The sequence below is a fragment of the Hypanus sabinus genome, unplaced genomic scaffold (assembly GCF_030144855.1).
Source record: "Hypanus sabinus isolate sHypSab1 unplaced genomic scaffold, sHypSab1.hap1 scaffold_1369, whole genome shotgun sequence".
Classification (NCBI taxonomy): domain Eukaryota; kingdom Metazoa; phylum Chordata; class Chondrichthyes; order Myliobatiformes; family Dasyatidae; genus Hypanus; species Hypanus sabinus.
Window position 1 is genome coordinate 35,001 of NW_026779440.1, and position 15,323 is coordinate 50,323.

A 15,323-nucleotide genomic window follows, 5' to 3' on the forward strand; every position below is an offset into this window, starting at 1 on the left:
CCTCTCTCTCCATTCACCCCCTCTCTCTCCACTCTGACTCTCACTGATTCTATCCCCTCCCCTCACTCTATCCCCTTCACTTCCCTCCTCTCTCTCCATTCACCCCCTCTCTCTCCTGTGACTCTCAATGATTCTATCCCCACCCCTCACTCTATCCCCTTCACTTCCCTCCTCTCTCTCCATTGACCCCCTCTCTCTCCTCTCTGACTCATATTCTATCCCCTCCCCTCACTCTATCCCCTTCACTTCCCTCCTCTCTCCATTAACCCCCTCTCTCTCCTCTCTGACTCTCACATTCTATCCCCTCCCCTCACTCTATCCCCTTCACTTCCCTCCTCTCTCCTCCTCTCTCTCCATTGCCCCGCTCTCTCTATCTCTCCCTCTCTCTCCACGTGCCCCATAGCGCTCATCCCTCGTTGGGTTGGAGGGAGGGGCGGATGCCGCCGGCCCGTGTGGACCTTGCCCCGGCGGCCAGACAGGTTTGAACACTCCACCTCGGACTTCAGGGCGGAGCTGTAGACGGCGGTCAGCGGGTACGAGACACTCTGCATCATCGGGACCCGCACGCTCTCCTTGGACGAAAGCCAGAAGTCCTCTTCCTTCGTCAGGCTCTTGTCGAACTTGCTCTTCCACCTCCCTGCGTGGCGGAGAGAGGGCAGGGTGAGGTCCGACTGGGCCGGTTACCCCACACCCCACACCACTTCTCAGCCGCCATCTCCGGCTAAACCGCGTTACCTGTCAGTGTATCTAGACCGGGACCCCCAGTGGTATAAAACCCTCTCCCAGAAGACATAACTACCCAGCTAAACCGCGTTACCTGCGGGTGTATCTAAACCGGGACCCCCAATGGTATAAAACCCTCTCCCAGAAGACATAACTCCCCAGCTAAACCGCGTTACCTGCGGGTGTATCTAAACCGGGACCCCCAGTGGTATAAAACCCCCTCCCAGAAGACATAACTCCCCAGCTAAACCGCGTTACCTGCCGGTGTATCTAGACCGGGACCCCCAATGGTATAAAACCCCCTCCAACAAGACATAACTCCCCTGCCAAACCGCGTTACCTGCCGGTGTATCTAGACCGGGACCCCCAGTGGTATAAATCCCCCTCCCAGAAGACATAACTCCCCAGCTAAACTGCGTTACCTGCCGGTGTATCTAGACCGGGACCCCCAGTGGTATAAAACCCTCTCCCAGAAGACATAACTCCCCAGCTAAACCGCGTTACCTGCCGGTGTATCTAGACCGGGACCCCCAGTGGTATAAAACCCTCTCCCAGAAGACATAACTCCCCAGCTAAACCGCGTTACCTGCCGGTGTATATAGACAGGGACCCCCAATGGTATAAATCCCCCTCCCAGAAGACATAACTCCCCAGCTAAACCGCGTTACCTGCCGGTGTATCTAAACCGGGACCCCCAGTGGTATAAATCCCCCTCCCAGAAGACATAACTCCCCAGCTAAATCGCGTTACCTGCCGGTGTATCTAAACCGGGACCCCCAATGGTATAAAACCCCCTCCCAGAAGACATAACTCCCCAGCTAAACCGCGTTACCTGCCGGTGTATCTAGACCGGGACCCCCAATGGTATAAATCCCCCTCCCAGAAGACATAACTCCCCAGTTAAACCGCGTTACCTGCCGGTGTATCTAAACCGGGACCCCCAGTAGTATAAATCCCCCTCCCAGAAGACATAACTCCCCAGCTAAACCGCGTTACCTGCCGGTGTATCTAGACCGGGACCCCCAACGGTATAAAACCCTTTCCAGAAGACAGAACTCCCCAGATAAGCCGCGTTACCTGCCTGTGTATCTAAACCGGGACCCCCAACGGTATAAAACCTTCTCCCAGAAGACATAACTCCCCAGCTAAACCGCGTTACCTGCCGGTGTATCTAAACCGGGACCCGCAGTGGTATAAAACCCCCTCCAACAAGACATAACTCCACAGCTAAACCGCGTTACCTGCCGGTGTATCTAGACCGGGGCCCCCAGTGGTATAAAACCCCCTCCCAGAAGACATAACTCCCCAGCTAAACTGCGTTACCTGCCGGTGTATCTAAACCGGGACCCCCAGTGGTATAAAACCCCCCCAAACAAGACATAACTCCCCAGCTAACCCGCGTTACCTGTCGGTGTATCTAGACCGGGGCCCCCAGTGCTATAAATCCCCCTCCCACAAGACATAACTCCCCAGCTAAACCGCGTTACCTGCCGGTGTATCTAGACAGGGACCCCCAGTGGTATAAAACCCCCTCCCAGAAGACATAACTCCCCAGCTAAACCGCGTTACCTGCCGGTGTATCTAGACCGGGACCCCCAATGGTATAAATCCCCCTCCCAGAAGACATAAATCCCCAGCTAAACCGCGTTACCTGCCGGTGTATCTAGACCGGGACCCCCAACGGTATAAAACACCCTCCCAGAAGACATAACTCCCCAGCTAAACCGCGTTACCTGCCGGTGTATCTAGACCGGGACCCCCAACGGTATAAAACCCCCTCCCAGAAGACATAACTCCCCAGCTAAACCGCGTTACCTGCCGGTGTATCTAAACCCGGACCCCCAGTGGTATAAAACCCCCTTCCAGAAGACATAACTCCCCAGCTAAACCGCGTTACCTGCCGGTGTATCTAAACCGGGACCCCCAATGGTATAAATCCCCCTCCCAGAAGACATAACTCCCCAGCTAAACCGCGTTACCTGCCGGTGTATCTAAACCTGGACCCCCAATGGTATAAAACCCCCTCCCAGAAGACATAACTCCCCTGCTAAACCGCGTTACCTGCCGGAGTATCTAGACCGGGACACCCAGTGGTATAAAACCCCCTCCCAGAAGACATAACTCCCCTGCTAAACCGCGTTACCTGCCGGTGTATCTAGACCGGGACCCCCAGTGGTATAAATCCCCCTCCCAAAAGACATAACTCCCCAGCTAAACCGCGTTACCTGCCGGTGTATCTAGACCGGGACCCCCAATGGGATAAATCCCCCTCCCAGAAGACATAACTCCCCAGGTAAACCGCGTTACCTGCCGGTGTATCTAAACCGGGACCCCCAGTGGTATAAAACCCCCTCCAACAAGACATAACTCCCCAGCTAAACCGCGTTACCTGCCGGTGTATCTAAACCGGGACCCCCAATGGTATAAAACCCCCTCCCAGAAGACATAACTCGCCTGCTAAACCGCGTTACCTGCCGGTGTATCTAAACCGGGACCCCCAGTGGTATAAAACCCCCTCCAACAAGACATAACTCCCCAGCTAAACCGCGTTACCTGCCGGTGTATCTAGACCGGGACACCCAACGGTATAAAACCCCCTCCCAGAAGACATAACTCCCCAGCTAAACCGCGTTACCTGCCGGTGTATCTAGACCGGGACCCTCAACGGTATAAAACCCCCTCCCAGAAGACATAACTCCCCAGCTAAACCGCGTTACCTGCCGGTGTATCTAAACCCGGACCCCCAGTGGTATAAAACCCCCTCCCAGAAGACATAACTCCCCAGCTAAACCGCGTTAACTGCCGGTGTATCTAAACCGGGACCCCCAATGGTATAAACCCCCCTCCCAGAAGACATAACTCCCCAGCTAAACCGCGTTACCTGCCGGTGTATCTCAACCGGGACCCCCAGTGGTATAAAACACTCTCCCAGAAGACAGAACTCCCCAGTTAAACCGCGTTACCTGCCGGTGTATCTAGACCGGGACCCCCAATGGTATAAATCCCCCTCCCAGTAGACATAACTCCCCAGCTAAACCGCGTTACCTGCCGGTGTATCTAAACCGGGACCCCCAGTGGTATAAAACCCCCTCCCAGAAGACATAACTCCCAAGCTAAACTGCGTTACCTGCCGGTGCATCTAAACCGGGACCCCCAGTGGTATAAACCCCCCCCCAACAAGACATAACTCCCCAGCTAAACCGCGTTACCTGCCGGTGTATCTAGACCGGGACCCCCAGTGGTATAAATCCCCCTCCCACAAGACATAACTCCCCAGCTAAACCGCGTTACCTGCCGGTGTATCTAGACCGGGACCCCCAGTGGTATAAAACCCCCTCCCAGAAGACATAACTCCCCAGCTAAACCGCGTTACCTGCCGGTGTATCTAGACCGGGACCCCCAACGGTATAAAACCCTCTCCCAGAAGACAGAACTCCCCAGATAAACCGCGTTACCTGCCTGTGTATCTAAACCGGGACCCCCAACGGTATAAAACCCCCTCCCAGAAGACATAACTCCCCAGCTAAACCGCGTTACCTGCCTGTGTATCTAAACCGGGACCCCCAATGGTATAAAATCCCCTCCAACAAGACATAACTCCCCAGCTAAACCGCGTTACCTGCCGGTGGATCTAGACCAGGACCCCCAGTGGTATAAAACCCTCTCCAACAGGACATAACTCCCCAGCTAAACCGCGTTACCTGCCGGTGTATCTAAACCGGGGCCCCCAGTGGTATAAATCCCCCTCCCAAAAGACATAACTCCCCAGCTAAACCGCGTTACCTGCCGGTGTATCTAGACCGGGACCCCCAATGGTATAAATCCCCCTCCCAGAAGACATAACTCCCCAGGTAAACCGCGTTACCTGCCGGTGTATCTAAACCGGGACCCCCAATGGTATAAAACCCCCTCCAACAAGACATAACTCCCCTGCTAAACCGCGTTACCTGCCGGTGTATCTAGACCGGGACCCCCAGTGGTATAAATCCCCCTCCCAAAAGACATAACTCCCCAGTTAAACCGCGTTACTTGCCGGTGTATCTAAACCGGGACCCCCAGTGGTATAAATCCCCCTCCCAGAAGACATAACTCCCAAGCTAAACCGCGTTACCTGCCGGTGTATCTAGACCGGGACCCCCAATGGTATAAAACCCCCTCCAACAAGACATAAATCCCCAGCTAAACCGCGTTACCTGCCGGTGTATCTAGACCGGGACCCCCAACGGTATAAAACCCTCTCCCAGAAGACATAACTCCCCAGCTAAACCGCGTTACCTGCCGGTGTATCTAAACCGGGACCCCCTGTGGTATAAAACCCCCTCCCAGAAGACATAACTCCCCAGCTAAACCGCGTTACCTGCCGGTGTATCTAAACCGTGACACCCAGTGGTATAAAACCCCCTCCCAGAAGACATAACTCCCCAGCTAAACCGCGTTACCTGCCGGTGTATCTAAACCGGGACCCCCAGTGGTATAAAACCCCCTCCCAGAAGACATAACTCCCCAGCTAAACTGCGTTACCTGCCGGTGTATCTAAACCAGGACCCCCAGTGGTATAAAACCCCCTCCCAGAAGACATAACTCCCCTGCTAAACCGCGTTACCTGCCGGTGTTTCTAGACCGGGTCCCCCAGTGGTATAAATCCCCCTCCCAGAAGACATAACTCCCCAGCTAAACCGCGTTACCTACCGGTGTATCTAGACCGGGACCCCCAGTGGTATAAAACCCCCTCCCACAAGACATAACTCCCCAGCTAAAACGCGTTACCTGCCGGTGTATCTAAACCGGGACGCCCAGTGGTATAAAACCCCCTCCCAGAAGACATAACTCCCCAGCTAAACCGCGTTACCTGCCGGTGTATCTAGTCCGGGAACCCCAGTGGTATAAATCCCCCTCCCAGAAGACATAACTCCCCAGCTAAACTGCGTTACCTGCCGGAGTATCTAGACCGGGACCCCCAGTGGTATAAAACCCTCTCCCAGAAGACATAACTCCCCAGCTAAACCGCGTTACCTGCCGGTGTATCTAAACCGGGACCCCCAGTGGTATAAAACCCCTCCCAGAAGACATAACTCCCCAGCTAAACCGCGTTACCTGCCGGTGTATCTAGACCGGGACCCCCAGTGGTATAAAACCCTCTCCCAGAAGACATAACTCCCCAGCTAAACTGCGTTACCTGCCGGTGTATCTAAACCGGGACCCCCAGTGGTATAAAACCCCCTCTCAGAAGACATAACTCCCCAGCTAAACCGCGTTACCTGCCGGTGTATCTAGACCGGGACCCCCAATGGTATAAATCCCCCTCCCAGAAGACAGAACTCCCCAGCTAAACCGCGTTACCTGCCTGTGTATCTAAACCGGGACCCCCAGTGGTATAAAACCCCCTCCCAGAAGACAGAACTCTCCAGCTAAACCGCGTTTCCTGCCGGTGTATCTAAACCGGGACCCCCAGCGGTATAAATCCCCCTCCCAGAAGACATAACTCCCCAGCTAAACCGCGTTACCTGCCGGTGTATCTAGACCGGGAACCCCAACGGTATAAAACCCTCTCCCAGAAGACAGAACTCCCCAGCTAAACCGCGTTACCTGCCTGTGTATCTAAACCGGGACACCCAGTGGTATAAAATCCCCTCCCAGAAGACAGAACTCTCCAGCTAAACCGCGTTTCCTGCCGGTCTATCTAAACCTGGACCCCCAGTGGTATAAAACCTACTCCCAGAAGACATAACTCCCCAGCTAAACCGCGTTACCTGCCGGTGTATCTAGACCGGGACCCCCAATGGTATAAATCACCCTCCCAGAAGACATAACTCCCCAGCTAAACCGCGTTACCTGCCCGTGCATCTAGACCGGGACCCCCAATGGTATAAAACCCCCTCCAACAAGGCATAACTCCCCAGCTAAACCGCGTTACCTGCCGGTGTATCTAGACCGGGACCCCCAACGGTATAAAACCCTCTCCCAGAAGACATAACTCCCCAGCTAAACCGCGTTACCTGCCGGTGTATCTAAACCGGGACTCCCAGTGGTATAAAACCCCCTCCAACAAGACATAACTCCCCAGCTAAACCGCGTTACCTGCCGGTGTATCTAAACCAGGACCCCCAGTGGTATAAAACACCCTCCCAGAAGACATAACTCCCCAGCTAAACTGCGTTACCTGCCGGTGTATATAAACCGGGACCCCCAGTGGTATAAAACCCCCCCAAACAAGACATAACTCCCCAGCTAACCCGCGTTACTTGTCGGTGTATCTAGACCGGGGCCCCCAGTGCTATAAATCCCCCTCCCACAAGACATAACTCCCCAGCTAAACCGCGTTACCTGCCGGTGTATCTAGACAGGGACCCCCAGTGGTATAAAACCCCCTCCCAGAAGACATAACTCCCCAGCTAAACCGCGTTACCTGCCGGTGTATCTAGACCGGGACCCCCAATGGTATAAATCCCCCTCCCAGAAGACATAAATCCCCAGCTAAACCGCGTTACCTGCCGGTGTATCTAGACCGGGACCACCAACGGTATAAAACCCCCTCCCAGAAGACATAACTCCCCAGCTAAACCGCGTTACCTGCCGGTGTATCTAGACCGGGACCCCCAACGGTATAAAACCCCCTCCCAGAAGACATAACTCCCCAGCTAAACCGCGTTACCTGCCGGTGTATCTAAACCCGGACCCCCAGTGGTATAAAACCCCCTCCCAGAAGACATAACTCCCCAGCTAAACCGCGTTACCTGCCGGTGTATCTAAACCGGGACCCCCAATGGTATAAATCCCCCTCCCAGAAGACATAACTCCCCAGCTAAACCGCGTTACCTGCCGGTGTATCTAAACCGGGACCCCCAATCGTATAAAACCCCCTCCCAGAAGACATAACTCCCCTGCTAAACCGCGTTACCTGCCGGTGTATCTAGACCGGGACCCCCAATGGTATAAAACCCCCTCCAACAAGACATAACTCCCCTGCTAAACCGCGTTACCTGCCGGAGTATCTAGACCGGGACCCCCAGTGGTATAAAACCCCCTCCCAGAAGACATAACTCCCCTGCTAAACCGCGTTACCTGCCGGTGTATCTAGACCGGGACCCCCAGTGGTATAAATCCCCCTCCCAAAAGACATAACTCCCCAGCTAAACCGCGTTACCTGCCGGTGTATCTAGACCGGGACCCCCAATGGTATAAATCCCCCTCCCAGAAGACATAACTCCCCAGGTAAACCGCGTTACCTGCCGGTGTATCTAAACCGGGACCCCCAATGGTATAAAACCCCCACCAACAAGACATAACTCCCCAGCTAAACCGCGTTACCTGCCGGTGTATCTAAACCGGGACCCCCAATGGTATAAAACCCCCTCCCAGAAGACATAACTCGCCTGCTAAACCGCGTTACCTGCCGGTGTATCTAGACCGGGACCCCCAGTGGTATAAAACCCCCTCCAACAAGACATAACTCCCCTGCTAAACCGCGTTAACTGCCGGTGTATCTAGACCGGGACCCCCAACGGTATAAAACCCCCTCCCAGAAGACATAACTCCCCAGCTAAACCGCGTTACCTGCCTGTGTAACTAGACCGGGACCCCCAACGGTATAAAACCCCTCCCAGAAGACATAACTCCCCAGCTAAACCGCGTTACCTGCCGGTGTATCTAAACCCGGACCCCCAGTGGTATAAAACCCCCTCCCAGAAGACATAACTCCCCAGCTAAACCGCGTTACCTGCCGGTGTATCTAAACCGGGACCCCCAATGGTATAAATCCCCCTCCCAGAAGACATAACTCCCCAGCTAAACCGCGTTACCTGCCGGTGTATCTCAACCGGGACCCCCAGTGGTATAAAACCCTCTCCCAGAAGACAGAACTCCCCAGCTAAACCGCGTTACCTGCCGGTGTATCTAGACCCGGACCCCCAATGGTATAAATCCCCCTCCCAGTAAACATAAATCCCCAGCTAAACCGCGTTACCTGCCGGTGTATCTAAACCGGGACCCCCAGTGGTATAAAACCCCCTCCCAGAAGACATAACTCCCAAGCTAAACTGCGTTACCTGCCGGTGTATCTAAACCGGGACCCCCAGTGGTATAAATCCCCCTCCCAGAAGACATAACTCCCCAGTTAAACCGCGTTACCTGCCGGTGTATCTAAACCGGGACCCCCAGTAGTATAAATCCCCCTCCCAGAAGACATAACTCCCCAGCTAAACCGCGTTACCTGCCGGTGTATCTAGACCGGGACCCCCAACGGTATAAAACCCCCTCCCAGAAGACATAACTCCCCAGCTAAACTGCGTTACCTGCCGGTGTATCTAAACCGGGACCCCCAGTGGTATAGAACCCCCCCAAACAAGACATAACTCCCCAGCTAACCCGCGTTACCTGTCGGTGTATCTAGACCGGGGCCCCCAGTGCTATAAATCCCCCTCCCACAAGACATAACTCCCCAGCTAAACCGCGTTACCTGCCGGTGTATCTAGACAGGGACCCCCAGTGGTATAAAACCGCCTCCCAGAAGACATAACTCCCCAGCTAAACCGCGTTACCTGCCGGTGTATCTAGACCGGGACCCCCAATGGTATAAATCCCCCTCCCAGAAGACATAAATCCCCAGCTAAACCGCGTTACCTGCCGGTGTATCTAGACCGGGACCCCCAACGGTATAAAACACCCTCCCAGAAGACATAACTCCCCAGCTAAACCGCGTTACCTGCCGGTGTATCTAGACCGGGACCCCCAACGGTATAAAACCCCCTCCCAGAAGACATAACTCCCCAGCTAAACCGCGTTACCTGCCGGTGTATCTAAACCCGGACCCCCAGTGGTATAAAACCCCCTCCCAGAAGACATAACTCCCCAGCTAAACCGCGTTACCTGCCGGTGTATCTAAACCGGGACCCCCAATGGTATAAATCCCCCTCCCAGAAGACATAACTCCCCAGCTAAACCGCGTTACCTGCCGGTGTATCTAAACCTGGACCCCCAATGGTATAAAACCCCCTCCCAGAAGACATAACTCCCCTGCTAAACCGCGTTACCTGCCGGAGTATCTAGACCGGGACACCCAGTGGTATAAAACCCCCTCCCAGAAGACATAACTCCCCTGCTAAACCGCGTTACCTGCCGGTGTATCTAGACCGGGACCCCCAGTGGTATAAATCCCCCTCCCAAAAGACATAACTCCCCAGCTAAACCGCGTTACCTGCCGGTGTATCTAGACCGGGACCCCCAATGGGATAAATCCCCCTCCCAGAAGACATAACTCCCCAGGTAAACCGCGTTACCTGCCGGTGTATCTAAACCGGGACCCCCAGTGGTATAAAACCCCCTCCAACAAGACATAACTCCCCAGCTAAACCGCGTTACCTGCCGGTGTATCTAAACCGGGACCCCCAATGGTATAAAACCCCCTCCCAGAAGACATAACTCGCCTGCTAAACCGCGTTACCTGCCGGTGTATCTAAACCGGGACCCCCAGTGGTATAAAACCCCCTCCAACAAGACATAACTCCCCTGCTAAACCGAGTTACCTGCCGGTGTATCTAGACCGGGACACCCAACGGTATAAAACCCCCTCCCAGAAGACATAACTCCCCAGCTAAACCGCGTTACCTGCCGGTGTATCTAGACCGGGACCCCCAACGGTATAAAACCCCCTCCCAGAAGACATAACTCCCCAGCTAAACCGCGTTACCTGCCGGTGTATCTAAACCCGGACCCCCAGTGGTATAAAACCCCCTCCCAGAAGACATAACTCCCCAGCTAAACCGCGTTAACTGCCGGTGTATCTAAACCGGGACCCCCAATGGTATAAACCCCCCTCCCAGAAGACATAACTCCCCAGCTAAACCGCGTTACCTGCCGGTGTATCTCAACCGGGACCCCCAGTGGTATAAAACACTCTCCCAGAAGACAGAACTCCCCAGTTAAACCGCGTTACCTGCCGGTGTATCTAGACCGGGACCCCCAATGGTATAAATCCCCCTCCCAGTAGACATAACTCCCCAGCTAAACCGCGTTACCTGCCGGTGTATCTAAACCGGGACCCCCAGTGGTATAAAACCCCCTCCCAGAAGACATAACTCCCAAGCTAAACTGCGTTACCTGCCGGTGCATCTAAACCGGGACCCCCAGTGGTATAAACCCCCCCCCAACAAGACATAACTCCCCAGCTAAACCGCGTTACCTGCCGGTGTATCTAGACCGGGACCCCCAGTGGTATAAATCCCCCTCCCACAAGACATAACTCCCCAGCTAAACCGCGTTACCTGCCGGTGTATCTAGACCGGGACCCCCAGTGGTATAAAACCCCCTCCCAGAAGACATAACTCCCCAGCTAAACCGCGTTACCTGCCGGTGTATCTAGACCGGGACCCCCAACGGTATAAAACCCTCTCCCAGAAGACAGAACTCCCCAGCTAAACCGCGTTACCTGCCTGTGTATCTAAACCGGGACCCCCAACGGTATAAAACCCCCTCCCAGAAGACATAACTCCCCAGCTAAACCGCGTTACCTGCCTGTGTATCTAAACCGGGACCCCCAATGGTATAAAATCCCCTCCAACAAGACATAACTCCCCAGCTAAACCGCGTTACCTGCCGGTGTATCTAGACCAGGACCCCCAGTGGTATAAAACCCTCTCCAACAGGACATAACTCCCCAGCTAAACCGCGTTACCTGCCGGTGTATCTAAACCGGGGCCCCCAGTGGTATAAATCCCCCTCCCAAAAGACATAACTCCCCAGCTAAACCGCGTTACCTGCCGGTGTATCTAGACCGGGACCCCCAATGGTATAAATCCCCCTCCCAGAAGACATAACTCCCCAGGTAAACCGCGTTACCTGCCGGTGTATCTAAACCGGGACCCCCAATGGTATAAAACCCCCTCCAACAAGACATAACTCCCCTGCTAAACCGCGTTACCTGCCGGTGTATCTGGACCGGGACCCCCAGTGGTATAAATCCCCCTCCCAAAAGACATAACTCCCCAGTTAAACCGCGTTACTTGCCGGTGTATCTAAACCGGGACCCCCAGTGGTATAAATCCCCCTCCCAGAAGACATAACTCCCAAGCTAAACCGCGTTACCTGCCGGTGTATCTAGACCGGGACCCCCAATGGTATAAAACCCCCTCCAACAAGACATAAATCCCCAGCTAAACCGCGTTACCTGCCGGTGTATCTAGACCGGGACCCCCAACGGTATAAAACCCTCTCCCAGAAGACATAACTCCCCAGCTAAACCGCGTTACCTGCCGGTGTATCTAAACCGGGACCCCCTGTGGTATAAAACCCCCTCCCAGAAGACATAACTCCCCAGCTAAACCGCGTTACCTGCCGGTGTATCTAAACCGTGACACCCAGTGGTATAAAACCCCCTCCCAGAAGACATAACTCCCCAGCTAAACCGCGTTACCTGCCGGTGTATCTAAACCGGGACCCCCAGTGGTATAAAACCCCCTCCCAGAAGACATAACTCCCCAGCTAAACTGCGTTACCTGCCGGTGTATCTAAACCAGGACCCCCAGTGGTATAAAACCCCCTCCCAGAAGACATAACTCCCCTGCTAAACCGCGTTACCTGCCGGTGTTTCTAGACCGGGTCCCCCAGTGGTATAAATCCCCCTCCCAGAAGACATAACTCCCCAGCTAAACCGCGTTACCTACCGGTGTATCTAGACCGGGACCCCCAGTGGTATAAAACCCCCTCCCACAAGACATAACTCCCCAGCTAAAACGCGTTACCTGCCGGTGTATCTAAACCGGGACGCCCAGTGGTATAAAACCCCCTCCCAGAAGACATAACTCCCCAGCTAAACCGCGTTACCTGCCGGTGTATCTAGTCCGGGAACCCCAGTGGTATAAATCCCCCTCCCAGAAGACATAACTCCCCAGCTAAACTGCGTTACCTGCCGGAGTATCTAGACCGGGACCCCCAGTGGTATAAAACCCTCTCCCAGAAGACATAACTCCCCAGCTAAACCGCGTTACCTGCCGGTGTATCTAAACCGGGACCCCCAGTGGTATAAAACCCCTCCCACAAGACATAACTCCCCAGCTAAACCGCGTTACCTGCCGGTGTATCTAGACCGGGACCCCCAGTGGTATAAAACCCTCTCCCAGAAGACATAACTCCCCAGCTAAACTGCGTTACCTGCCGGTGTATCTAAACCGGGACCCCCAGTGGTATAAAACCCCCTCTCAGAAGACATAACTCCCCAGCTAAACCGCGTTACCTGCCGGTGTATCTAGACCGGGACCCCCAATGGTATAAATCCCCCGCCCAGAAGACAGAACTCCCCAGCTAAACCGCGTTACCTGCCTGTGTATCTAAACCGGGACCCCCAGTGGTATAAAACCCCCTCCCAGAAGACAGAACTCTCCAGCTAAACCGCGTTTCCTGCCGGTGTATCTAAACCGGGACCCCCAGCGGTATAAATCCCCCTCCCAGAAGACATAACTCCCCAGCTAAACCGCGTTACCTGCCGGTGTATCTAGACCGGGAACCCCAACGGTATAAAACCCTCTCCCAGAAGACAGAACTCCCCAGCTAAACCGCGTTACCTGCCTGTGTATCTAAACCGGGACACCCAGTGGTATAAAATCCCCTCCCAGAAGACAGAACTCTCCAGCTAAACCGCGTTTCCTGCCGGTCTATCTAAACCTGGACCCCCAGTGGTATAAAACCTACTCCCAGAAGACATAACTCCCCAGCTAAACCGCGTTACCTGCCGGTGTATCTAGACCGGGACCCCCAATGGTATAAATCACCCTCCCAGAAGACATAACTCCCCAGCTAAACCGCGTTACCTGCCCGTGCATCTAGACCGGGACCCCCAAAGGTATAAAACCCCCTCCAACAAGGCATAACTCCCCAGCTAAACCGCGTTACCTGCCGGTGTATCTAGACCGGGACCCCCAACGGTATAAAACCCTCTCCCAGAAGACATAACTCCCCAGCTAAACCGCGTTACCTGCCGGTGTATCTAAACCGGGACTCCCAGTGGTATAAAACCCCCTCCAACAAGACATAACTCCCCAGCTAAACCGCGTTACCTGCCGGTGTATCTAGACCGGGACCCCCAACGGTATAAAACCCTCTCCCAGAAGACATAACTCCCCAGCTAAACCGCGTTACCTGCCGGTGTATCTAAACCGGGACTCCCAGTGGTATAAAACCCCCTCCAACAAGACATAACTCCCCAGCTAAACCGCGTTACCTGCCGGTGTATCTAAACCAGGACCCCCAGTGGTATAAAACACCCTCCCAGAAGACAGAACTCCCCAGCTAAACCGCGTTACCTGCCTGTGTATCTAAACCGGGACCCCCAGTGGTATAAAACCCCCTCCCAGAAGACAGAACTCTCCAGCTAAACCGCGTTTCCTGCCGGTGTATCTAAACCGGGACCCCCAGCGGTATAAATCCCCCTCCCAGAAGACATAACTCCCCAGCTAAACTGCGTTACCTGCCGGTGTATCTAAACCGGGACCCCCAGTGGTATAAAACCCCCTCTCAGAAGACATAACTCCCCAGCTAAACCGCGTTACCTGCCGGTGTATCTAGACCGGGACCCCCAATGGTATAAATCCCCCGCCCAGAAGACAGAACTCCCCAGCTAAACCGCGTTACCTGCCTGTGTATCTAAACCGGGACCCCCAGTGGTATAAAACCCCCTCCCAGAAGACAGAACTCTCCAGCTAAACCGCGTTTCCTGCCGGTGTATCTAAACCGGGACCCCCAGCGGTATAAATCCCCCTCCCAGAAGACATAACTCCCCAGCTAAACCGCGTTACCTGCCGGTGTATCTAGACCGGGAACCCCAACGGTATAAAACCCTCTCCCAGAAGACAGAACTCCCCAGCTAAACCGCGTTACCTGCCTGTGTATCTAAACCGGGACACCCAGTGGTATAAAATCCCCTCCCAGAAGACAGAACTCTCCAGCTAAACCGCGTTTCCTGCCGGTCTATCTAAACCTGGACCCCCAGTGGTATAAAACCTACTCCCAGAAGACATAACTCCCCAGCTAAACCGCGTTACCTGCCGGTGTATCTAGACCGGGACCCCCAATGGTATAAATCACCCTCCCAGAAGACATAACTCCCCAGCTAAACCGCGTTACCTGCCCGTGCATCTAGACCGGGACCCCCAAAGGTATAAAACCCCCTCCAACAAGGCATAACTCCCCAGCTAAACCGCGTTACCTGCCGGTGTATCTAGACCGGGACCCCCAACGGTATAAAACCCTCTCCCAGAAGACATAACTCCCCAGCTAAACCGCGTTACCTGCCGGTGTATCTAAACCGGGACTCCCAGTGGTATAAAACCCCCTCCAACAAGACATAACTCCCCAGCTAAACCGCGTTACCTGCCGGTGTATCTAGACCGGGACCCCCAACGGTATAAAACCCTCTCCCAGAAGACATAACTCCCCAGCTAAACCGCGTTACCTGCCGGTGTATCTAAACCGGGACTCCCAGTGGTATAAAACCCCCTCCAACAAGACATAACTCCCCAGCTAAACCGCGTTACCTGCCGGTGTATCTAAACCAGGACCCCCAGTGGTATAAAACACCCTCCCAGAAGACAGAACTCCCCAGCTAAACCGCG

General features: G+C 54.4%; 1 protein-coding gene across 1 annotated transcript in view; it reads right to left on the reverse strand.

Annotated features, from left to right (window-relative positions):
• Positions 1–15,323, reverse strand: part of LOC132386891 (plasma protease C1 inhibitor-like) — a gene marked incomplete at its 5' end in the record, with an annotated part of 74,053 nt that overhangs the window by 6,678 nt on the left and 52,052 nt on the right. The window contains one exon of the mRNA XM_059959245.1: positions 495–637. Coding sequence (XP_059815228.1) covers positions 495–637 — 143 coding nt within the window. The remainder of the gene's footprint in view (positions 1–494; positions 638–15,323) is intronic.